The sequence below is a fragment of the Equus przewalskii genome, chromosome 1 (genome assembly GCF_037783145.1).
Source record: "Equus przewalskii isolate Varuska chromosome 1, EquPr2, whole genome shotgun sequence".
Classification (NCBI taxonomy): Eukaryota; Metazoa; Chordata; class Mammalia; order Perissodactyla; family Equidae; genus Equus; species Equus przewalskii.
In genome coordinates, this window is record NC_091831.1 from 161,495,127 (window position 1) to 161,516,876 (window position 21,750).

Consider the following 21,750-nt stretch of genomic DNA (forward strand, 5'->3'; position numbering starts at 1 on the left):
CCCCTGCCTGCCTCATTTCTGAACATGCATCTCTATCCCTCCTGTTCATACAGAACATGAACTACCTTTATTACAGAGTGATGTCACAGCTCCATTTGGATTGTCCCACAGCATAACAGATCCAGTCCCAGAGACGCCCCCATAAGGCAGCAAACAGGGCTGAGACTCCAAGTGGGTATGAGGTCAGAATCTTTGGTAAGGTGTAAGTTGGAACTGGGCTGAGAGGTGGTGTTGGGGCCTGGGTGGGCTCTGTTCTCTCTGGCCCGGCTGCAGCCCCCAGTCTAGGTGAGGCCCAGGACGGCCTGGAGCTCCTGAGCCTTGTCACCAGGCAGTGAGCCCAGTGCCGAATGGAAGCTGTCAGCGTGCTGTTTGGCCAAAAACGTCAGGAGCAGCAGCAGTGCAGCCTTGGTGTCTGGGTGGAGAGTGAAGAGGGAGAGATCCAGGGAGGACTGGTCCCCAACCCTGAGCTGCCCCAGGCCTCAGTCCTGCTGCTCCCTGCCTCCCCTCCAGCCCTGCCCCACAACTGCCACCCTCACCTGGTGGGATCTTGTTGTCAGCCAGATTGAGGCTGCAGATGCGCAGAAGTTCAGGAGCCACATCTACCACCTGTGGGAAAAGAAGGGCCGACTCGGGCAGCAGCACCCCTGGGCCTCGGGACTAGGGTGGGTGGCAGAGGCCAAGGAGAGGCAGAGTCTCCCGCCAGGGCTATTTGAGCCCGACGGTGATTCACGGGCATCTGAGAAACATGAGAAAGAGCCAGGAAACATGGTGGTCATAATTCTGGCGGGAGAGGACAGGGGATTGTGACCAAAGATGACTGAAGTCATGACCTCAAGACTCAACTCCAGACACCCAGGAGCTCCACCAACATAAGAGCGCTAATGGTGCAAGACAAGGTAGACACAGGAACACCAGGACATGAGTCCACACCCAGCCACATGGTACAGACAAATCTCATTCAGAAAGCAGAGCTATTCTTACTGGAATGGACAGTGGGGTGGCCCAGACTACCCAGGCTCCACAGAGCACAGTCTGAAAGAGCCCTGGTCTAGGGAAGCTGTGACTTCTGGCTCAGACCAGAAAGTAGAAATGGCCAGAGAAGGGCAGCTTAAAGTGTCACTCTGAGTCAGCTACAACTGATGCCAGCTCTGCCTATCACTGAGACTGAAGCATCCAGCTCCCCTCTGAGGGCTCCGACATCGAGGTTACCTGGTCAGGGCTGCTCTGGTACAGGAAGCTGAAGAGGTGCCCTATGGTGACCCACTCCTCCAAGTCCTCCTTCAGTGGCAGGGCATGCAGAAGTGCAGCCAGCACCTGGACACACAGATGGCTCTGGCCCCTTGCCCTGCACCCTCTGCACCCTCCTCCTCCACTTCCTGGCCCTGCCTGATGCCCCCATTCCTCACCTGGGGCTCGGGTTTCCTTGTGGGACTGGCCATGAGCAGGCGGGCAAGTGCCCCACAGATGTTGTCATGGACACGATCATGGCGCTCCCGGGCCAGGAGGGGCAACAGGAGCCCCAGCAGCTTGGGGAAGTGTCTGGTCCACAGTCAAGGAAGAGGCACACGGGCAGACCTCTCCCATTGCCAAGCCCCAGGGACACCCTCCCAACCTCACCTCACCTGGCAAGCCAAGGATACTCCTGGGCAGGGCGGCCCCCATGCTCTGCCAACACACCCAGCCCAAAGATGGCATTGCTCCGCACCTCAGGGTCTGCCTCCCGGGCGGTGCTCAACAGCACGGGGAGTAGCCGGGACACAAACTGGGCTGAGGCAGTGCCTAGGCCCTGAATGGACTCTGCCAGCGTCCCCACTGCAAAGGACTTCTCTGCCACTGTGCAGCCTTGTTTCTGGTGGGGGAAGGAGTGTCAGTCAGCTGGTTTGGCACAGAGTACACAGGCTGAAGGGGGTTCAAAGTCAGAGAATGGAGCACTCACCGTCTTACATAGCAATAACGGCAAGAAGCCAGCAAAGAAGGGGGCGAAGGTGTCTCCCCCAGCCGCGGCTGCCAGGGCAGGGATGGCCTCGCCAGCATGCTCAAGCAACATGGCGTCGTATTCAGCCTGTGGGGCCAGAACGGGCTGGAGCACCAGGGCCAGATCTGGGACTGTGGGCACCTTCCACCAGGGCCCCCCATTGCGGGGGTCCCCTGGGGCCTGCCCTTGCTTGACAGGACGGGACCCTCCCAGGCTGGGCTTGTCTGCAGCCCAGCATCTTCCCCTGGCCCTCCTACTCTCACCTAGCAATCTAAGCCCACCTCCAGAAAGCCTTCCCGGAACCGCCCCTGCCTTAGCAGGAGCAAGGCTGCAGCATTCGGAGCCCTTCCCAACCCTTTAGCAGACCTGGCTCCTCCAGCCGGGCGCATGTACACTGTCCACCCTGCCCAGGGGAGACCACCTGAACTGCCTGCTCCCAGTTGGCATCCTGAGCTCTCACCTGGTCCTCCTCCTCCTCCTCCTCGTCAGTGTCCTGACAGGCTGTCTGCGGGAAGAGGGAGCGCAGCTCAGCCCAGGCTCTCCTGCCCCTTCTCCTTCCCATGGGGTCGGGGTAGGGGGAAGCTGAACCCGTAGGCTCTGACTATCCCCACCTGGGGCCAGGCCCCCTCTTCATCCCATAGCCCACCTGCCTCACTCACCTTCCTCTGCAGCACAGCCTTGAGCACGCTGCAGAGCTCAGCAAGGCGCCCAGGGGGCTGTAGTGTGAGGGGCCCACAGCTGCGCAGCACCCCCGTCAGGGCCTCCAGCACAGCCATCACCACCTGGCGCTCCCGGTCCTTGTTCACTGCCTGCACATAGCACGGTACCACCCGGGCCAAGGCAGCCTGCAGAGCTGGGGACATTATGCGCTGAAGCCCCGGGCAGGCCCTGCCCCCCACCCCCACCCCCGCCTCCACAGGCCCCAGCCTCCTCTTCTCACCAGCAGTGTTGGGTTCTGAGGGGCAGCTTTGACAGGCCTTGTGCAGCGCACAGCAGAACTGACCCAGGGCCTCATGGGCTGCCTTCCGCACATTCAGGTGAGGGCACTGCAGATGAGCAGGGGTAGGATGTGCCTACTGTATGCAGGGTGAACACAGGGCCCCCTAGCCCTCGGACCACGCCCACCTCACCCACCGGCCCACTCACCTCCAGCAGTTTGAATACTTCTTCAAAGACGCTCTCCATGTAGGGGAGGAAGGCCACACTGTGGACAGACAGACGGCCATGGGGAAGGGGCTCCCAGGTGGGTTTCCCAGTACCAGGGAAGGGCCGAGGCTCACCTGGTGTTCACAGAGATCTCCCCCAGGGCAGCACAGGTGTCTTCCTTCTCATCGAAGAAGGCGTTCTCCACACTGTACCTAGAGGGAGGGAGGCAGGCAGCAGCGATCAGGCACCAGTAGGAGCAGATCCAGCACTGGGTCCTTGTCCAAAGCCAAGATTCCTCTGAATAGAATGAAACCTCTCCGCACCCTGAGATCTCTGAGTTTTCCTCCTCTTCCTCATCCTCATCCATGAGCTCCTCCTCTTCCTCCCCATCACTCTCGTCATCAAACAGAAGGAAGGAGCTGCTTCCGTCATACTGAGGCTACACAGAGGAGGCACAGCAGGGACCCTGGCTCAGCTGGGCCCAGGAGATAAATCCCATCGCAGGGCTGGCCTTCCCCAGTCAGCCCGGTCCACCCACTCTCTGCTCACCACAATGCCCTCGGTGGAACGCAGCGACAACAGCATGAGCGTGGTGATCTGTGGCAGGTGGGGTGCCAGGCCCTCACCCATCAGCCCTGACAAGGCTGCAAACAGGCTGTACCTGGTGGAGGCAGGGGGAAGCTGTCAAGTCTGCCTACTGTAGCCAGACAGGATGGGGTAGCCGGGGGAAACCACGGCCCGGGGCAGGGTGAGGGCTCACTCACGTGCAGCGCCGCAAGTCAGGGTCGTCTACCTGGTCGCACAGGCTCAGCCCCAGCAGGCAGCACTCCTCAGCCAGGGGCCTCATGGGCTCCCCCACTGCTCGTGCCAGCACCCCCAGTGTCTCTGTGGGGGCAAGGGCTTGGTTAGCACCAGGATGTGGAGCTGGACCAGAGGTGTGCTGGGTGAAGACCTGGGGCACCAAAGGTGGCAGCTGCGGGGAATTCAGAAACCCCACCTACTCCTAGGTATAGCGTGAAGAGTATCTTCTTCCATGAGATCTCTCCTGGGGGAGATCTCTCCTGAGGAGATCTCTGTGAACACTAGATGAGCATCAGCCCTCCCCCAGTACTGGGAACTCTGCTGGGAGCCCCTACTCACCCAGGCTCTGGATCCGCACAGGCTGGAGGTCCTCATGGCTTGTCAGCAGGAATTCCCGCAGGTGCTCCATGATGGTGGGGAAGTAGGGCAGCAGGGAGGCCTGGGCAGCCGTGGCTGCAGGATGGAAGGACAGGATCAGAGCTGGAAGGGGGGCAGGGACTGCCTGCCACAGGCTCCCTGGGTGAACCCCGGGCCCCACCTCCTGCCTCCTCCTCACCAATGGCCCCCAAGGCGCTCACAGCCAGCTCCTTGGCCCGGGGGCTGCTGGGGTTCCTCAGAGGCTGCAGCATGCACTCCATAAGCTCCGGAAGGTAGGGGTGCACTTTAGGCCCTGTGGGAAAAGGTCCTCCTCCAACAACCAACCTGGATCTCCTACCTCTGCCTCCAGACTGACCCTCCTTATGGTCCCACGACACCCCATTCCCCACCTCAGGCAGTGGTTCAGGGAGCCGCACATCCTGCCCCTTCAGCCAAAGCCACAGCCCCCTCTTCTCCCTTGCACCCCAACCGCCATCACTACCTAGGTTCTCCACGAAATTCTCCAGGGCATAGCAGGCCTTGGCTAGGTGCTGTGTTTGCCTGGGAGGCACTGACTTCAGGTAGGCGAGGAGCAGTGGCATCACCTCCCCTGAATAGCTGCTGATGTGGGGCTAGGGGAAGGAGAAAGAGGGCCCTGAGTCAGCTCAACCGCAGGGCACACACCTAAGCACCGATGGCAGCAGGGATGCCTGGAGAGATGAAGCTGAGGGAAAGCTGGTCCCTGGGATGGGTGGGGACTCTGAAATGCGGGCGCCCACATTCAGCCTTGCTGACCTGTAGGTTCTCTGAGAACTGGCCCAGGGCAAACAGCGCAGCATTGCGTACAACTTGTGATGGGTCCTCCAGGCCCTTGCACACGATCTGCAGCAGTGGGGGCAGCAGTCTGGACAGGGTAGGACAAGAGGATGTAGTCTGAGGGAGAGGACCCGAGAGTCCATGCTCCTGTTTTCCTGGGGAAAACTGAGGCTTTCTCTGTCACCAGATGGTGGGCACCACCCCGTGGTCCCTATAGCTACGGCTGCCATTTATCTCCCAAACCAGGACACTTTGGAGAGTCGGGGGATATGCCATTGATAGTCAGGCCCAAATGACAAGCATAGACCAGGACTGCCATGGGCCATGTGGTCCTCCTCCCCACGGCCCACCCTCCCCTCACTCCAAGAAGGGAATAAACACCTTTGCCTGATGTGGTCGCCAGCTCCGTCAGACAGCACAGCCAGCACCAGGAGCCCAGCCTTGCGCTGGTAGGGGTTCTCGTTCTGCAAGGCCTCTTCCAGCATGGGCATCTAGGGGAGCAGGTAGAACCCTGGCATGAGCATGCCCATTCCTGTGGCAACAGGCCCTCCAAACCTACTGGCCCAGACATCCTCAGCTTTGGGGGGACTAGGCACATCTGAGGGGTAGTGGCACTAGAAGGACCAAGCCACACTTACCAGCAGGGGACAGAGCTTCTCGGGGGGCAAATGTAGCGCCAACATGTCCACAACCTAACAAAGACAGGACGACTTTGCTGGACCCCATCTCTGTCCCCAACCTCCCACAGCCATCTAACGCCCTGCCCCCTGCTGCTGTCCCACATCCCACCTGTACAGCAAAGTGCTTGGGAGTCTCCCCAACCAGGCCAATCTCCAGCTCTTCCTCATCCGAATCCTGGTCCTCAGGATCCAGCTGGCCTAGCGGGGGCTCGGCAGCCATGATGGGGAAAAGGGTGTGCAGCAAGGATGGCAGAAGACGATTCTTCAGTAAGGCCTTCAGAGGGAGGGTGAAATGGTATCCCTGAGAATCTGCTCCCAACATGGAATCACATTAAAAATTCTAACCTTCCAGACCACAAGGGGTCTGGCAGGAGATTCCCAATCGCCCAGCCAGGAGCTGGGGTAAGGCCAAACCAAGTCTCGAACATCTTAGCTACGGTCTTTTAGACACCCTGGGATGGACAGAAAGCCCCAGGAGTGAGATGAGGGATGGACATGGGGGTAGGGTGATGTGCAACAGGGCCCTCACCTTGCTCCTGACTTTGACCAAGAAAGTGAGGCAGCAGAGAATTCGCACACGTATTGCATCGCCCAGGGCCACATTTCTAGCCACCTGCCCAGAGACCAACACAAATCAGAGACAGGCATGGAAACTCGCAGCAGAACAAGCAGCAGGGGATGTGCCTACCCCAGGCTCACCTCCAGGCAGAAGGTGAGGACCTCTGAGAGGTGGGAGGTGACGATGGGCATCTCTGACTCCAGCAATTCATCCAGGGCCTCCAGGGCCTCACAGGTCTTTGCCTGCCAGACAGATAGACGAGTCATAGGGTTACCAGGCTCTTCTTCAGTGGGCCAGGCTGGATGCTCCTGTACTCTCCTTCCAACAGGGCTCCTGCCCAAATGTCCTCACCTCATCTACAGGGATCAGAGCCTGCACAGCGACGATGAGCTTGGGCACCAACATCCGTGCAAGAGGCTGGAGGACACAGGATGAGCTGAATCACAGAAAGCACGACGCAGCCTAATCTCAGGCCTCAGAAGCTGGCAGCTTCCTCAAAGCCTGGACACAGGAGGACCCCAGGCACAGCCGCCCACAGCACCCCGTCTCAATTGTTAGAAGGACAAAAGGCAGAGAAAGAATCTGAAGGAGCTCTGCAGCCTGCAAGAGTGAGGACATGAAGGCCTGAGGACAGGGAGCCAAGGAAGGTGAGGGCCCATGTCTCACCACATCATCAGTGCCGAGGTAAGGGGCCATGGTGGTCAGAGTGCGCAGGGAGTAGAAGAGGAGCCCGGGAGAGCCCACCTCACCCAGGGTCTCATTCAGAAGCCGAAGAAGCTCCCGGTGGTGGCGTCGGAAGGCTTCAGGCCGGGAGGTCACTACCACACTTAGCAGCAAAAGCCCCATCTGTGCAGGAATAAGAGATGAGAGGGAAAAGCTTACGTGGTCTATCCAGCCTCTCAGTCCCTCCCTCTCGCCAACTATGTGATAGTACCTCTCTCTCCGGGATGTGGGGGCTGTGGGTACTGTGCTGAAGAAGCTGCATGAGCTGAGGCCAGCCTTCCAGGCCTTCCTTTCGAAAAATGGTGGCTGAGAGCTGGGCCAGGCTAAGGCACACAGAATGCCTGCAAACAGGAGAGATTGCCCCCCCACCCCCAATCACCTTCCAATACCCTCCCCTGCACACACTGGCCCTGCCTCCATCGGTGGCGAGGAGAGAACCCTCCAGATGTGGGCACAAGGTCTTTGCCAAGTTGGGACATTTAAGACAGCAGCTCAGCACAAAACCAGCAACATGGTGGGTGTGTAATTTGGTGAGCTTGGCTTTACTCAGACTGAATTTCAGTTCCATTCTTCTGACTCAGGTTTGGCAGACCATCACAGTCCATTCTCAACAACTTCAGTCTTCGACACAGCCTGAGAATCCTTGCTCCACCCTTGGTGTAGAACTGAAGTCCCTGCCCCCCAGATCCCAGCCCCAAGCTGAAAGAGAACGCAGAAACCCAGAGACGGTCTCAACCTGGACTCAATTAGGATCCCAAGAGAAGGCGGGTAGGCACTTACTCTGTCTCTCTCTGGAGGGCCACCAGGACCAGGGACTTGAGGCTGGAACACAGGTGGCAGGTGTTTGGTACTGGGCCCGCCCCAGAACCGCCTCAGCCTGGCCCCGCCCCGCCCCCGGCCCAGCCCACCTCTCCCGATGCTCCGCCGCCAGCCGTCGCCAGCGGGTGTTCAGTCGTCTGCGGGTCAGAACGGCCGCGAACTGGCGGATCTGGGAGGAGGGAGCAGGCACGTGAGGGTCCGGCAGGGCGGTGCTGAGAGGGCCGCAGGGGGCAGGAGCTGGGGCTTGACCAGTGGCGTAGAGGCAGGAAGCCCAGAGGGAAGGACAGGAGCCTCACCTGAGGGTCGGGCGCCGAAGCCAGCAGATCGCAGAGCGCGGGCAGGGCGGCGGGGTCCCGAAGAGCGGTCTGGAGCTGCTCGGTGGCCTGGGGAGAGGATGGGGGTCAGAGTCGGCCCCGGCCCCCAGCCTCTCGCTCGCCCCGGCCGGGTCCGGCCCGCCTGCCCCGTACCTGGCGGATGCGCTCGGTGTCTGGCAGCAGCAGCTCCCGCAGGATCTGCTCCAGGCCGGCCGGCTCCATGGCAGCAGCGGAGCCGCCGCTACCAGGCCGGGAGGGGGAGGGACAGCACGTGGAGACTTTGAAACCCACTTCCGGCGGAAAGGGCGTTGCTCTGCGCCCCTCCCGTCGCCAGGGTGATTCAACTCGCTTCGCACAAAGAGCTCCGGCTCCGCCATTTCCGGTGGGCTGAGCGCCGGCTGAGCCGCGGAAACAGGGCCCTAGCGATGTGGGTTCCCCCAGCCGAGAGTTCCCAAGCTCCGTGGAGAACCCGAGTTCTCTGCATTCCGCGGCCGACCCGGCGGTCTAAGGGACAGTGCCCTGGACGGCAGGGCTCGAGTTCCTATATCCAGACCAAACCCTCCAACTACAGGATCCTTTTTCTTAATAAATTTTATTTTGATAATTGTAAAAAGAAAAATCAGGACCCAAACTAAAGACAACTTAAAAAGTTCAAATATATACTCCTTATATAATATTTATAATTTCCAGGCCCTCTCGGGACGGGAGGCCCAAAGGGCAAAGGGGAAGGCAACAATGCCATCACACAATTCAGTCACTCCATCAGAGGAGATGTTGGTAAGAGAGATCAAGGGGGCGTGAAGAAAGGGAGAGAAGAGCAATAGTTTTGCCACCCAAAACTCAGTCCATCTTGAGGTTAACATAGATATAACGGATGAATTTTAGGGAAGAAAAGAAGGAGATGGTGCCCAGCATGAGGAAGAAGACGTAACCGGTGAGTAAGGAGTAGCCGAAAAACTCTACTGTCTGTACCGCCCCTGACATGTTGGAGCGCCGGGCATAGTAGAAAACCGAGTAGAGGAAGATGAAGAGCCCCGTGGAGCCGACACTCAGCACGGATCGCCACCACCAGCGGTAATCCTCTCCAGACAACTGGAAGTAGGTGAGCGCGATGGAGATGCAAGCCCCCACGCTCAGAAGGATGGCGAAGACAAAGAAGAGGATGCCGTACAAAGTGTACTGCTCCCGACCCCATACTGTGGCAAAGATGTAGTACAGCTCCACAGAGATGGCACTGTGAAGAGAAGACACGACACACAGCATTAAAAGGCTGTGCACTGCCAGCACAGCAGCCAAGCCAAAATCCAGCCACGACCCCTCCATGCTACTGGGTCACTGTGGAAAGTGGACCCATTGCATTCCCTGCCCTGGAGCTCCTGGCTTGATGGGGACTCTTTTACCTCATTTCAAGAACATCTCCTTTGATAAGTTGAGAGCAGGGATCATGTCTGTTTTATTTTCCACTGTATTATCTGCCTGACACTAAGAGGTACTCAACAAAACTGAATGAGTAATCAAACGGGCTTTAAGCCCCACAAGGTGCCTGTAGACACTAAAGTCAGAAACCAGGCAGATGGCGAAAGGAGCAACGTCTCTGGAGAGCTTTACATGTGAGACACCTTCATATTTGAACTGATTCAAGCTCAGTCCTGCTTGGAGAAAGGAGGAGGCATTGAGTGATCTTAGTGGTATGGCTGAACCAGGGATTATCGCTGGTGTTGGGTTAGGGCATGGGGTGAGTGGGGAAAGGAACAGTTAAGGTCAGGAACCTGCGAGTGATGGCCACGGAATAAAAGGAGGATACCTGAAAGGCAGGAAGCCTCCAACAGTCATGTGGATGAGCGTAGACTTGTACCAGGGCTGGGGTGGGATTTCCCGGGCGATGTTCTTGGTGCGACAAGGTGCATCAAAGGGGCTAGCGTTGTTCTTCCCGAAGATGCCTCCAATGACAGTGAGGGGAAAGCCCACCAGCAGCCAAACCGTCAGAAGCAGCAGGATGGTGGTAGCTGGCAGAGCCTGTGTCGAACCATTGGCCCAATGCACCGAGTTCACCACACTCCACGTCAGGAAGAAAGGCACTGCAGGATGGGCCCCCAATGGGAGAGTCAGCACTACAGGCTACATCCCTGGGGGCACCCAATCAGACTGGACGTATAGGGGAGTGGCATGGGACGTCCTGCTCCTAGACTCTACCCTTTCATGTCTTGTTGTTCCTTCTTCCTTATCTGACCAACACCCCCTCCCCTATCCATCATCATTAAGGATCAAGGCAGCTGTAACATAATGAGCTAACAGTGACATAAACCCACCTGCCTCCAAGGGCCTATCCTGCTGTGGCATCAGTGATTCCTAGCATGAGCCACTCCTTTGGATTAAGGCCCTGTTTTCAGGAAGCCCTGGTTCAAACATAAATGTGATGGAATATAAATCATACATTTAGGACTGGGAACACAAAATGTTCAGAATGGAAACTAATACTGCCTTTGAAAGGGCATACTGACTTCAAAGGCTAGAGTGGGGTAGCCCACCTCTAAAACAAAAAAACTGAAAAATAAAAACAAAGAGAGTATCAAAAAATAAATTCAAATTATTTCAGTGTGATGGTTGAGAAGACAAGCTCAAGAGTCAGACTGCCTGGGTCTGAAACCTGGGTCACTGCTTTTTAGGAGTGTAATCTCAGGCAAGTTACTTAACTCAGTCCAGCCTGAAGTCCAATTTCCTCATCTGTAAAATGGGGACAATATTACCTACTTCATATAGTTGTTGTGAGGATGAAATGAGATGAAGGCGTGTTGAGTGCTTACCACGCTGCCTAGGACATTTTTTTAATTTTTTTTTTTTTTTTTTGAGGAAGAGTAGTCGTGAGCTAACATCTGCCGCCAATCCTCCTCTTTTTGCTGAGGAAGACTGGCCCTGAGCTCACATCTGTGCCCATCTTCCTCTACTTTATATGTGGGACGCCTAGCACAGCACGGTGTGACAAGTGGTGCCATGTCTGCCCCCGGGATCCAAACTGGCGAACCCCGGGCCGCCGAAGCAGAACATGTGCACTTAACTGCTGCACCACCAGGCTGGCCCCCTAGGACATTTTAAGAGCTTAATAATTTTTAACTGCACACAAGGGATGCTTCTTGACTTTTGAATGGTTTTTCTTATTGTTTCTTTTGCCTATTTTCATTTCCTTAAAGCCTTACTCTGACTCTGTCCCAGGTTCCATGATGTGTTCGAAGTTCCTAAGTCGGCCCACCAGGGAAAGGGCAGTCCTCACCAGAGAAGAGACTGGTGGTGAGAATGATGTTCCACACCCAACGCTCGCCTCCGATCTGCCGGTAGAAGTGGCTGGACACGTAGCCAGAGATGCAGCAAGTCAGGGCGTACAACAAGATGGCTGCTGAGTTAATGGCCCCGTGCCGGTGCACATTGAACATGCCCAGCAGCGCCATGACAATAATGCCTGTGGGTGGTAGTGGAAAGCCCGTGTTAGGTCTCACCTATCCCTCTTCTGGCAATTTCAGAGGAATCAGCCCCCTTTCTCCCAGACCCAGGGCCTCCAGCAAAACAATATCCCCCAATTCTGTTGTCCAGAAACCCCACAACAGGATATACACGTCCTTGCTAGAGCCACCCCACCCTTAGGACTTCCCCTCACCTTGGACAGAAGTGAAGATCTGCAGGTCTTTTCTGAACAAGCTGCCTACTTAGTCCTACCCCTTGAGAGAAATCCCTGATTAATTTTTATCACCTCACCAGTGCCAAGGGCCAGGAACTGGGCACCCACACCAAGCACAGCACAGAGCAGACCACGGTATGGAGGGAAGCGGAAGACATCTGTATGGATAATTTTCCAGCCATTGTCACCTTGGTCAAAGTCATCACCAGAACCTCCAGAGGTTGTCTCCTCATCCAAGTTGTACCGAGCCAGGTCGTTCCGAAGCACACGCATGAGAATGACAGCCACAAAACCCACCAGTAAAAACACAAGCACCATGGAATTGATGATGGACAACCAATGAATTTCCAGTGTCCGGGGAAAGAAACCACCATCATCACCACGGCGCCTGTCACTCCGACGTTCCACAGAAGTCTCAGACCAGCGCACACTGTATGTGTGAGTGAGGCCTAAGAATTCATCAGGTCGTAACCCATCTAAACTGTGGGGTTTGACGTCCCGCACTGAGACATTGGCAAATATAATTCGATCTCCATGGAATTCTAGGTGGAAGTCCAGATGGGTCCAGAGTCCTATCTTGTGGCTGTGAGGCAGGAAGCCACTCTCCTCCATGTAGCCCACAAAGCCACGGAGTGGCAAGTCGTCCACCACAAATTCAAAGTAGTACAGTTCCTCGATGGCCTGGCGCAACTGTTCCACCTACAAAGAGCAAGTCAGGAGTCAGACAAGGCCTGCCCAGGCTCAGAGTTAAAGCAGGGTTTCTCGACCTTGGTACTACTGACATTTTGGGCTGGATAAGCCTTTGCTGTGTGGGGCTTTCCTGTGCATTGTAAGATGCACCATCCCTGACTTCTTCCCACTAGATGTCAGTAGAACCCCTAGTATTGACAATCAGAAATATCTCCAGACATTGTCAGACATCCCTTAGGAGAGAAAACTGCCCCCTGTTGAGAACCACTGGGTTAGACCCTAATATGCTGGGATTCTCCAACAAGAGCAAGTGTGACTTAACAGGGTTAAGGCCTAGAAAAAGGAGTGAGGCAAGGGGTACGAAGGTCTGGGATAGACTAAGGAAAAGTGCCCTAAGGTAGGATGTGCTCAAGAAAGAAGCATGACAGGAAGACTAGGCAGAGTGTAAAGGAGCCAACTGAGAAAGAGCCACGAGGTAGGTATGGAAGGAAGCTCTCTAGGAGTGATAGATGGGACCTTATTACCAACAGAGAAACCTGGAGTCAGGAGCCCTGGGATCTCACATTATAGCTAATTTTAGTTGTAATTCACCATGTAGTCTTGAAAAAGTCACTTCTGAGCAAGTAGGTTTCTCTGTCAACTGAATGCAAATAATACCACCTGCCCTGCCTGCCACATGGGGTTGTAGTTAGAGTCAAGTCAGATCACTTCCATAAAGGTGCTTTGAAAACCATAAACATCAGGCACTGCTGTTAGCCCCTGGCAGGGAGGCCTAAGTTCTAGCCAGTGTGGAGAGGCTGACCTGTGCAGAACTGAGCTGCATGTGGCACAGAATTCTCTTCTCCACATTCTCCCGGAAGCGGATCTCATACAAAGACTCAGCCATTCGGTCCCCATCCAGCACTTCACCCAGGCTAAGGCTTTTGTGACGGATCTTCTCAGGGCAGCAGACTGGAAGCTGATAGTAATGGTAAGTCTCCTGAGGGTTATGGTAGGGTCCCACTTTGTTGACATATAGAATGACGGGGTCGCCGGTCTTGTAGTGTGTCACACCTTCTGCCCCTGGCTCATGGCCTGTGCCCAGCAGCAGCATCAGGAGTGGCAACCACTGGCAGCTCCAACTTCGAGGGTGCCCTAGGACTGTCATCCTTAAGGCAGCAGAACCTGTTTGGGTGAGTCCTGCGGTTATGGAAACCAGGGATCAACTCAAGATGCCCCAGGTCAGGTCCTTCGAATTGACGCCCAAAGGCTCCAATTCCTCCCCTTGGCCTCTCCCATCGTCCCTGGTCCCTCGGGAGGCCACCTCCTGACCCCTCCCCCCCCCCCCCCACACACCATGTCGCTCTATCCTGCAGACGGGGCTCCTGGGCCCCTCTACTGTCTAGTCTTCTCAACCTGGGGTTCCCCCCTCCCGCAGCCCGCCAGCCGGGGACCTCTCCGCGCGCCCCAACCCGTTTCCATAGCAACGCCACGCGGCCTCGCGCCTCGGGCCCCTTCCCGCCGCAGCCCCGGGGTCCTCACCGCGCGGGGAGGGCTGGCCGAGGCGGCGCCAGCGGCCTCTGCGACCCCGCAGCTGCCCTTGGGCTCCTGCCGGGGTCTCCCCCAGAGCGGCGCGCTAGCGGCGGCCCGGAGAGGACCCGCCTTCCGACCTCCACGGCTGGCTGCCTCTGTGCCTGATAGCAGCGGCTGCGGCCGCCCCGCCAGGGACACGGCCCTCGGCTCGGTGAAGTGCTCCCGGATGAGCTCTCTGCCGCCGGAGGCCCGGCGCCGCTCCGGAGACGCCGCGAGGCTCGACCGGCCCGTCCCTCCGCGGGGGTCCTCCCGGCGAGCAGGAGAGCAGCCCGGGACACGTCGGTCTTACCACTTCCGCCCTCGCCCGCGGGGACCTCAGCCGGGCGGACAGCTCTTTTCCTGGAGCTGGTGGCCGCGCCCCCACTGCCGCAGCCGCGGAGGCGCTCCGCCGGCGGTTTCCCGCGACTGGGGCTCGGGCCGGGGCCGGGGCCGGGCCGCGAGGACGCAGACGCCCCTTCAGATTAAGAGTCTCTGCCGGGCTACTCGTCCGTCCCCAGGAAGGTTTGGGGCGGAGACCTGAGAGCGGTGCCCGCCGCTCGCCCCCAGTGACTGTCCAGGAGACGGAGCGGGCGGCCCCCGGGCCCACACCTAGTGGGTGCCCGCAGCAGTGGCCGGCACAACCGGTGGGACTCGCCAGCGACTGCTGAGGCAGAGACCTGAGGGGCGGTTCACGGTCTCCAACCCGGGCGGGGTGAGGCTTTGGGCGTCGCTATTTCAGGACAGCGAGGGGACAGCCCGTGCAAAGGTCCTAGAGTCTGGATCTCACCTCACCGCTTCTCTCCCACCCGTCATGAATTGCCTCCCGCCAAAAAACAAACACATACATAAAAATAGCTTCCCAAGGCCGTACCGGAGGTCTCCTCCCTGGCCGTGTAATGACCGTCCCTTATCCTACGATGGGCAAGCCTGAGCCTGGTCGGGTGTAGAGGCACGCAAAGAGAGAGAGCGTCTGCCCTTTTCCCCTGTGAGATGGGCGGCCTGACAGGGTTATTGTTACTTGGAGGTAAAGAAGCTTGCCATACTTTCATCTCTTTCAATGTTTTTGTTCTTAATTATCTGTGTGTATGTGTTTGGACTCCTCTTAATTGTGTAATGCAGGTTATTCTGGAAAAGTTTATCCTTGTCCATCTCAGCTATTTTAAGGGGATCTGCCACTGGGGGAGGACGCCTGGAGATGACACCCAGGGGCAGTGATTTCCCTTTGGATTACCCATAAGGAAGCTGACTTAAGGTTCCCTCTCCCCGAGGGAAAGTAGTATAGTGGAAAACCACAATTGGCTGCTGACCTGAAAAGTCCTTCATTTACACACTTCTGCCCTCTGACCCAGCCCCCCTCCCTGCAGGAGGAGGTGAGGTTCCAGGAAGTAGGAGGTTGAGTTTTCTAGACAATTGGTAGATTTTGTAATTAGAAAAGTAACTTAGAGTAGCTTTGGAATAGTCTTTAAGTGACAACCACCTGGTCTCTAAAGTCAGAAACCCCAGACCTCTTTCTCAATACCTCCCCACTCAGATCAATGCCACCAAGCCACCTCTGCATATGTCTTATCACTTCCAAATACTTGCCCTCCACGGCTGCCTTGGTTCAGGCCCCATCCTCTGACTTAAATTACCATGACAGCCACCTTGCTAATCTCCTCACCTCCCCTCTTGAATCCATTTTCCACATTACTGCTGCAAGGATTTTGTTTTTTAAATCTTAAAGGTGTCCGATTTGCTGCGACAGTGGTTCTCAAATCTTGGTATGCATCAGATTCAGCTAGAAGCTTATTAAAAATATAGATACCTGGGTCTCACCGAATCAGGATCTTGGGGGAGGTGGTAACTGGGCATCAGTATTTTTAACAAGCTCTGATTTTGATGCACACCACATTGAGGCCATGAGCACATAAGATAAAGTCCAAAAAGCTGGCAGTTGAGGCCTCTCAGACCTGGAGCTTAGTTACTTCTCCAGGTACATTCCCCTTCTGAAACCCTAACCTGTATTTACATTGAAATCTCAGATGTCATGTTCTCTCAAGCTCATAAGCCTCGTTTAGTTCCTTCTACCAGACTGCCCAATCTACCATTCCTGCGTACCTGCCTGGAGACTTCTCTGAGCCGTGCAAAGGCCACCTTCCCTATAAAGTCTTCCCTTGATCTCCTTCCAGTCTTTGTTTATAGCACTTTGTCTCACTGTACTGTTATTTTACTTCTTATGGGTCTGTCTCCCTTGCTAATTGCGAACTCCGCACAGGAAGTCTATAATTTATCTATCTTGGTATCCTCAGGACCTAGCAGTGTTTTTGTATATAGGAGGCAGCTTAATGCACATTCCTTGAATGAACTGGTTTACCCCCTATACATGATGAGAACAGAGCTGTCACCAAGGTACCTATCCAAGGGGCCAGCTACCTATCCAGGAGAACGGAAGATGGGTGGGGTTGAGTGTGCCCTGGACTACCTCTCATCTTGATAGACTGAGGGTGTAGATCTGGATTCCAACAGGACTTTGGAACCATCCGGCCAGCAGGGTCAGGCTGCCAATAAATGGGAATTTTCCTGTAGCCTATGGCATAATCTGTTGTTGGCATTTTTGTTTTGGAGGATGGAAGATAAAAGAAATCTGATTCTTCCCTTGTTCTTTCCTCTGCAAGCCCCCTTACCCTCCCCCCCACACACAATCTTAAATCTAGACCTCTATGACCACAACCTTTTGTCCTCTGTCATTCCCACCAACCTTGTTCTTCCATTTCACTGAGAACTGTGACCCCTCCCGCTGCCCCTTTGGTCTTTTTCTAGTTTGTCTTCCTAACCCGTGCAGCTTAGGTTACGCATTCCATCATTTCAGCCACGTTCTTGCCTGTCTTCTTCATGTCTCTCTCCCATTGTTTCACTGCAGCTGCCAAGTGAAACCTCAATGATGGATCAACTCATCTGTCAACATTCAAGCACCTATACCCAGGATGCTAAAGGAAGCTTAACACTCTGATGTGTTAAGATCATGTGTCTATAAATTGTGATCTTCAACCTCAGTTATGCCTCCATGCTGCCCAGTGATCCTGCTCATTTTCCAAATCGGCTCGCTTCCATTCTCCACAACCCATTCTTCTCAGACCTCTAACTTATCTCCCTCTTGTCAGTTGACCTCCCGTAGAGCCTAGTGGGAGATGTAAGCAAAAAAGCAATAACAGACACTGCGTTAGGTACTGTGACAGAGAAAGTATTGGGGCTGTGGGAGCACCCACGAAGGGGGAACATCTAATTTGGGCTTGAGCAGTCAGCAAAGCCTTCCTTAACACAGCTCAAGAGCTAAGTCCTGAAGGGAGAGTAGGAATTTGCCAGAACAGAGGGAACGATGAAGGCGAAGCTCAGTTGTGTTTGGCTGGAGCATTGTGTGTATCTTAAAAGATAAAATTGGAGAGGCATGCAGAATTAAATAGTAAAGCTATATAAAAGAATTTGGAGTTGATCCTGCTTTAAATGGGAATAAAATCAGATTCATGCCTTGGACTGCAGGGTGATCAGACTAGAGGAGAGCAGAAAGCTTGGCTAGAGCAATCAGTTAAGAAATGATGGAGGCTTGGACTAAGGTAGTGGCAGTGGGCTTGGAGAAATTTGAATGTATTATTAAAGAGACAATTAGAAGGTAGAAGAGATAGGATTTGGTGGCAGATTGGAATGTAGGGGCTAAGGCAGAGGGAAGTGTCTAAACTGAGGACAACTAGTATACAACTCACAGAAAGAGGAAGTCTGGGGGAAGAAAATAAGGAATTCAATTTTGGACATGGTGAGTTTAAGGTGCCTGGGGAAGACGTCCATGTGATGTTCAGTGAGCAACTGGATGCTCGATCTGGAACTCTAGAGATATCTGTGACAAAGATGAGATTAGGAGCAGTCAGCATTAATGTAGTAATTGAAATCTTTGGAGTAGATGAGATCCTTAAGGGAAGATGTAAAGGTCTGAGGAAATAAGCCCTGTGATAGAACCCTTGGAATATGATTAAGGGATGGATGGAGGAAGATGAGGCTCCACTGGAGTCAGGAATGGCTAGAAGGATGAGAGGAAAACTACAGGGTTCAAGGTCATGGAAGGCAAATAAGAATGCATTTCAGGGGCCAGCCCAGTGGCTTGGCGGTTAAGTTCATGTGCCCTGCTTCAGCGGTTCAGACCCTGGGCACAAGACCTACACACCACTCATCAAGCCCTGTGTGGTGGCATCCCATGTAAAAGAACTAGAAGAACTTACAACTAGGATTACAAATACATACAGGGGCTTTGGAGAGAATAAAAAAAGAGGAAGATTTGCAACAGATGTTAGTTCAGGGCCAATCTTCCTAAAAAAAAAAAAAAATGCATTTCAAGGTTAAGATTTGGAGTCTACTTCTCCACCCCTTCAATCTAAGTGATCCTTGAAACCTTGTAACTGTCTTTACTCATATAAAGGTATGGAAGTGATGCTTTGTGATTTTGGAGCCTAGGCCTCAATTAGTCATGCAGTTTCTTTTTTCTTACGAAATGTAGTGCTGCTCTTTAAGGAAGTCGGGCTAGTAGGTTGGATAATGAGACCATAGGCAGCAGAAAGAAACCATCCTAGCTGAGAAGAGACCACCAGAGGAACCACCCAACTGAGCCCAGCTCAATTTGCAAAAAAAAAATGGTTTTAAGCCAAAAAAAAAAATGCATTTTAGAGCTGGATTCCTTAGAACATGCTTCTACAACACCTTGCAGTTCTCTGTGATATTCTCACACTCACGTGTTTCTTATGCTGGACTACAAACTCTAGGAGTATAGGGTCTCTATTGGCCTTACTGGTTATTTTATCCCAGTACTCAGCATGCTGCCAGGCACACAATAGGTGCTCAATAAACATGAATGGTTGAAGGGGTCAGATCTGTGGAGGGAGTCTCACCAGATTCGGAAGGTGCCTCCAGGACTGAATATGTTCCAAACTGCACTTCATTTTCCAGCTTTGTGGCCAGTGGTGGATAGAAGGTGAATTGTGATGTGTTTGGAATGTGGGACCTTGGGGAGTTCCGTAACCAAGAGGCAAAAGTAACAACAGCCAGTCAAGACAAAAAGAACTGCTTCTCCCTTCTTCCTCCTCCAAATTCCTGGTGGAGAGCCAAGTCCAGCATCCCAGACTTGTGTGACTACACAGGCAAGCACTCAGAGACTAACCTCACTGTGGTACCCTAGCCCTTGGTATATCGAGGTGTTGGCTTTCTGAGCAGGCAGGAGGCTTTTAAGTAGCAAAGCTCCCTGCTCGCGGCAAGCCCAACACCATGGGGAAGGGAAACACCTTGGAGGCAGCACCTCCCACCTCAGCCTACCGCTCTGTCATGGAGGAGTATGGTTACGAGGTGGGCAAGGTTATTGGCAATGGCTCCTATGGGACGGTGTACGAGGCTTACTACACAAAGCAGAAGGTCATGGTGGCTGTCAAGATTATCTCAAAGAAGAAGGCGTCCGAGGACTATCTTAACAAGTTCCTGCCCCGCGAGATACAGGTTGGAAAGGGGGGCTGGAAGACGGAACTGGTACCAAGCTGCTTAAGGCTTCTCAGAGGGGATATGGTTAGGAGAGGGTGGGACCAGAAACCCCCAAACCAGAACTGAATGTCTCACTAAGCAGCTACGAAAATTACCTGATGTAAATTTAACCTCTTTCCACCTACCCAGTCACCTCCAGCCCCTCAAAAAGTAAAAGTGCAAAGCATAGGGCTTGCCTCCAGGCCACCTGCCCTCGGGTTTGATTCTGTTGAAAAGTTCTAAGGAAGTGGCAGTGGGAGACTAGGAGGGCTGGGAGCACAGGCAGGGTTCTCCCTTCCCAGGTTTGATGGGTCTCTCTCCCGGGGCCAGGTAATGAAGGTCCTGCGGCACAAGTACCTCATCAACTTCTATCAGGCCATCGAGACCACATCCCGGGTATACATCATTCTGGAGCTGGCTCAAGGTGGTGACGTCCTTGAATGGATCCAGCGCTATGGGGCCTGCTCTGAGCCCCTTGCTGGCAAGTGGTTCTCCCAGATGACCCTGGGCATCGCCTACCTGCACAGCAAGGGCATTGTGCACCGGTGAGGGCGCTGCCACCCAGACTGGGGCCTTTGGGCTCTAGAGGGGGTTTCATGCACATCTCCCATTTTCAGTCCTTTCTTCTTCCCTTGTATCTGGGCCCATTCATTCACTCTATTTTATTTCATCCATTCATCTGGTCAAGAATGTTTATTAAGTACCCACTGTGAGCAAAGCACTTGATGAAATACGATGGTGAGCTCCCAGTGATCCTCAGCTACCATCCTCTCTCCTCTTTGGCCTCTGCTCACAACTCCATGGCTTTCCTTCCTCTCTGCCTTGTGTCCTCATAATGGTGTCTCTCCCACTTTGCCTTTCCTCATCTCTAGCCTCTGACCCGTGGCCCTTCAGCTCCCGGTCTAACACTAAGCCCTCTCCCCAGCCTGACCCCCAGCCTTTCTGCTGCTGGTAGGGACTTAAAGTTGGAGAACCTATTGCTGGACAAGCGGGAGAATGTGAAGATATCGGACTTTGGCTTCGCCAAGACGGTGCCTTCTAGCCAGCCTGTGCGCAGTAGCCCTTCCTACCGCCAAGCGAACTGCGTTACCCACCTCAGCCAGACCTACTGTGGCAGCTTTGCTTATGCCTGCCCGGAGATCCTGCTGGGCTTGCCCTACAACCCTTTCCTGTCTGACACCTGGAGCATGGGGGTCATCCTCTACACTCTAGTGGTTGCCCGTCTGCCCTTTGATGACACCAATCTCAAGAAGCTGCTGAAAGAGACTCAGAAGGAGGTCACTTTTCCATCTAACCACACCATCTCCCAGGAGTGCAAGGTGCTGGCTCCCCCAGAAGGGCTGAGGCCTCAGGGATGACCCACAGGGAAGGAATACCCAACCTAGGCCTCCCAACCCTAGGGAAGGCCTTGCCCCTGCCCTAGAATAGTGGGAGGGCTTAAAGGGCCAACCAAAGGGCTCTGCACCTTCGATGTCATAAGCAGGTTTCAGCCTCTCTCTCCCTAGGCCAGAAAGGGATTTCGCAGGGGATTCCCCCAAGGAAACTTCCTTCCCCTCCCTTCCAAGGGAATTAAATGCCTGGCTCTTCAGGATAACGTCGGGGCCACAGCCCCTCTCACCAGAGTAGCATGATGGGCTATCCTGCTTCTTTCTTAGGTCCAGCTGCTCATTGCCAGTGTGGCACAATGGGGGCAAGCTCAGCCAAGACCTCTCTCTCCCCTGCCCTAGAACCTGGTCCTCCAGATGCTATGCCAAGCCACCAAGCGTGCCACCATCCTGGACATCATCAAGGATCCCTGGGTGCTCAAGTTCCAGCCTGAGCAACCCACCAATGAGATCAGGCTGCTCGAGGCCATGTGCCAGTTCCCCAGCACCACTAATCGCCAGTCCTTGGAAATCAGTACCTGAAAGTGGCTGAGGGAGGGGACTGAGAGAAAAGCAAAGCAGAAGGGTCTGGGGCTAAAAATCTTTTATACCAAAAATAAATTAATTCTGATTTAGTTTCATCAGCTGAGGTCAAAGACATTCTTTCCTCAGGGGAAACTTGGCAGGGAAGACTGCTGACGGAAAGAGGTGGATTTCTGCCCAGAGTCTGTAACAGACTCCTGTTAAGTCAACGTT

The 21,750-nt window shown here is 54.6% G+C and overlaps 3 protein-coding genes and 1 long non-coding RNA gene across 16 annotated transcripts; 2 read left to right on the plus strand and 2 right to left on the minus strand.

Annotated features, from left to right (window-relative positions):
- Nucleotides 1-44: 44 nt before the first annotated feature.
- Nucleotides 45-8,764, minus strand: IPO4 (importin 4). Of its 6 annotated transcripts, none has more exons than XM_070626971.1 (30): nt 8,344-8,764; nt 8,173-8,259; nt 7,966-8,045; nt 7,838-7,879; nt 7,269-7,346; nt 7,001-7,180; nt 6,686-6,751; nt 6,475-6,576; nt 6,305-6,388; nt 5,885-6,049; nt 5,734-5,787; nt 5,477-5,586; nt 5,075-5,183; nt 4,782-4,911; nt 4,479-4,592; nt 4,262-4,375; nt 3,886-4,006; nt 3,671-3,782; nt 3,445-3,560; nt 3,256-3,333; nt 3,122-3,179; nt 2,916-3,021; nt 2,635-2,828; nt 2,436-2,480; nt 1,937-2,062; nt 1,641-1,849; nt 1,407-1,539; nt 1,210-1,314; nt 537-606; nt 45-412 (listed from the first exon to the last, which is right to left on the minus strand). In XM_070626971.1, exons 5-30 carry the CDS (start codon nt 7,317-7,319, stop codon nt 282-284), a joined length of 2,883 nt encoding a protein of 960 aa, XP_070483072.1. In that variant the 5' UTR covers nt 7,320-7,346; nt 7,838-7,879; nt 7,966-8,045; nt 8,173-8,259; nt 8,344-8,764; the 3' UTR covers nt 45-281. The 6 variants fall into 6 exon arrangements, with proteins under 6 accessions (XP_070483072.1, XP_008537759.1, XP_008537760.1 ...); XM_008539537.2 differs by having other exon boundaries at nt 1,937-2,080; nt 7,269-7,398; XM_008539538.2 differs by having other exon boundaries at nt 7,269-7,398; nt 8,344-8,554.
- Nucleotides 8,764-14,529, minus strand: TM9SF1 (transmembrane 9 superfamily member 1). Of its 2 annotated transcripts, none has more exons than XM_070627029.1 (6): nt 14,072-14,529; nt 13,353-13,729; nt 11,938-12,559; nt 11,459-11,644; nt 9,995-10,268; nt 8,764-9,424 (listed from the first exon to the last, which is right to left on the minus strand). In XM_070627029.1, the coding sequence occupies exons 2-6, from the start codon at nt 13,695-13,697 to the stop codon at nt 9,031-9,033; spliced, it is 1,821 nt and encodes a 606-aa protein (XP_070483130.1). In that variant the 5' UTR covers nt 13,698-13,729; nt 14,072-14,529; the 3' UTR covers nt 8,764-9,030. The 2 variants fall into 2 exon arrangements, with proteins under 2 accessions (XP_070483130.1, XP_070483137.1); XM_070627036.1 differs by having other exon boundaries at nt 13,353-13,714; nt 14,072-14,208.
- LOC139084554 (uncharacterized) lies at nt 9,421-11,638 on the plus strand. The gene is made up of 2 exons (XR_011542030.1): nt 9,421-9,878; nt 11,401-11,638. It is a non-coding gene; the product is annotated as an uncharacterized lncRNA (long non-coding RNA).
- On the plus strand, nt 14,070-21,635 carry TSSK4 (testis specific serine kinase 4). Of its 7 annotated transcripts, none has more exons than XM_070627514.1 (5): nt 14,070-15,125; nt 19,070-19,609; nt 19,961-20,175; nt 20,556-20,949; nt 21,286-21,635. In XM_070627514.1, the coding sequence occupies exons 2-5, from the start codon at nt 19,385-19,387 to the stop codon at nt 21,355-21,357; spliced, it is 906 nt and encodes a 301-aa protein (XP_070483615.1). In that variant the 5' UTR covers nt 14,070-15,125; nt 19,070-19,384; the 3' UTR covers nt 21,358-21,635. The 7 variants fall into 7 exon arrangements, with proteins under 7 accessions (XP_070483615.1, XP_070483593.1, XP_008537768.1 ...); XM_070627492.1 differs by having other exon boundaries at nt 21,358-21,635; XM_008539546.2 differs by having other exon boundaries at nt 20,586-20,949; nt 21,358-21,635.
- The last annotated feature ends 115 nt before the right edge of the window (nt 21,636-21,750 follow it).

Coding starts and splice junctions, on each gene's coding strand:
- TM9SF1 (XM_070627029.1), bottom strand. CDS start 13,697: ATGACAGTCCTAGGGCACCCTCGAAGTTGGAGCTGCCAGTGGTTGCCA. Junction 11,645..11,937: donor GTTCCTGGCCCTTGGCACTG/GTGAGGTGATAA, acceptor TACCACCCACAG/GCATTATTGTCATGGCGCTG. Junction 9,425..9,994: donor GGAGGCTTCCTGCCTTTCAG/GTATCCTCCTTT, acceptor TTCTCTTCACAG/TGCCATCTCTGTGGAGCTGT.
- IPO4 (XM_008539537.2), bottom strand. CDS start 8,412: ATGGAGCCGGCCGGCCTGGAGCAGATCCTGCGGGAGCTGCTGCTGCCA. Junction 6,577..6,685: donor CTCTGATCCCTGTAGATGAG/GTGAGGACATTT, acceptor TCTGTCTGGCAG/GCAAAGACCTGTGAGGCCCT. Junction 5,587..5,733: donor AGAAGCTCTGTCCCCTGCTG/GTAAGTGTGGCT, acceptor CTGCTCCCCTAG/ATGCCCATGCTGGAAGAGGC.
- TSSK4 (XM_070627492.1), top strand. CDS start 19,385: ATGGGGAAGGGAAACACCTTGGAGGCAGCACCTCCCACCTCAGCCTAC. Junction 19,610..19,960: donor TCCTGCCCCGCGAGATACAG/GTTGGAAAGGGG, acceptor TCCCGGGGCCAG/GTAATGAAGGTCCTGCGGCA. Junction 20,176..20,555: donor AGCAAGGGCATTGTGCACCG/GTGAGGGCGCTG, acceptor CCCTCTCCCCAG/CCTGACCCCCAGCCTTTCTG.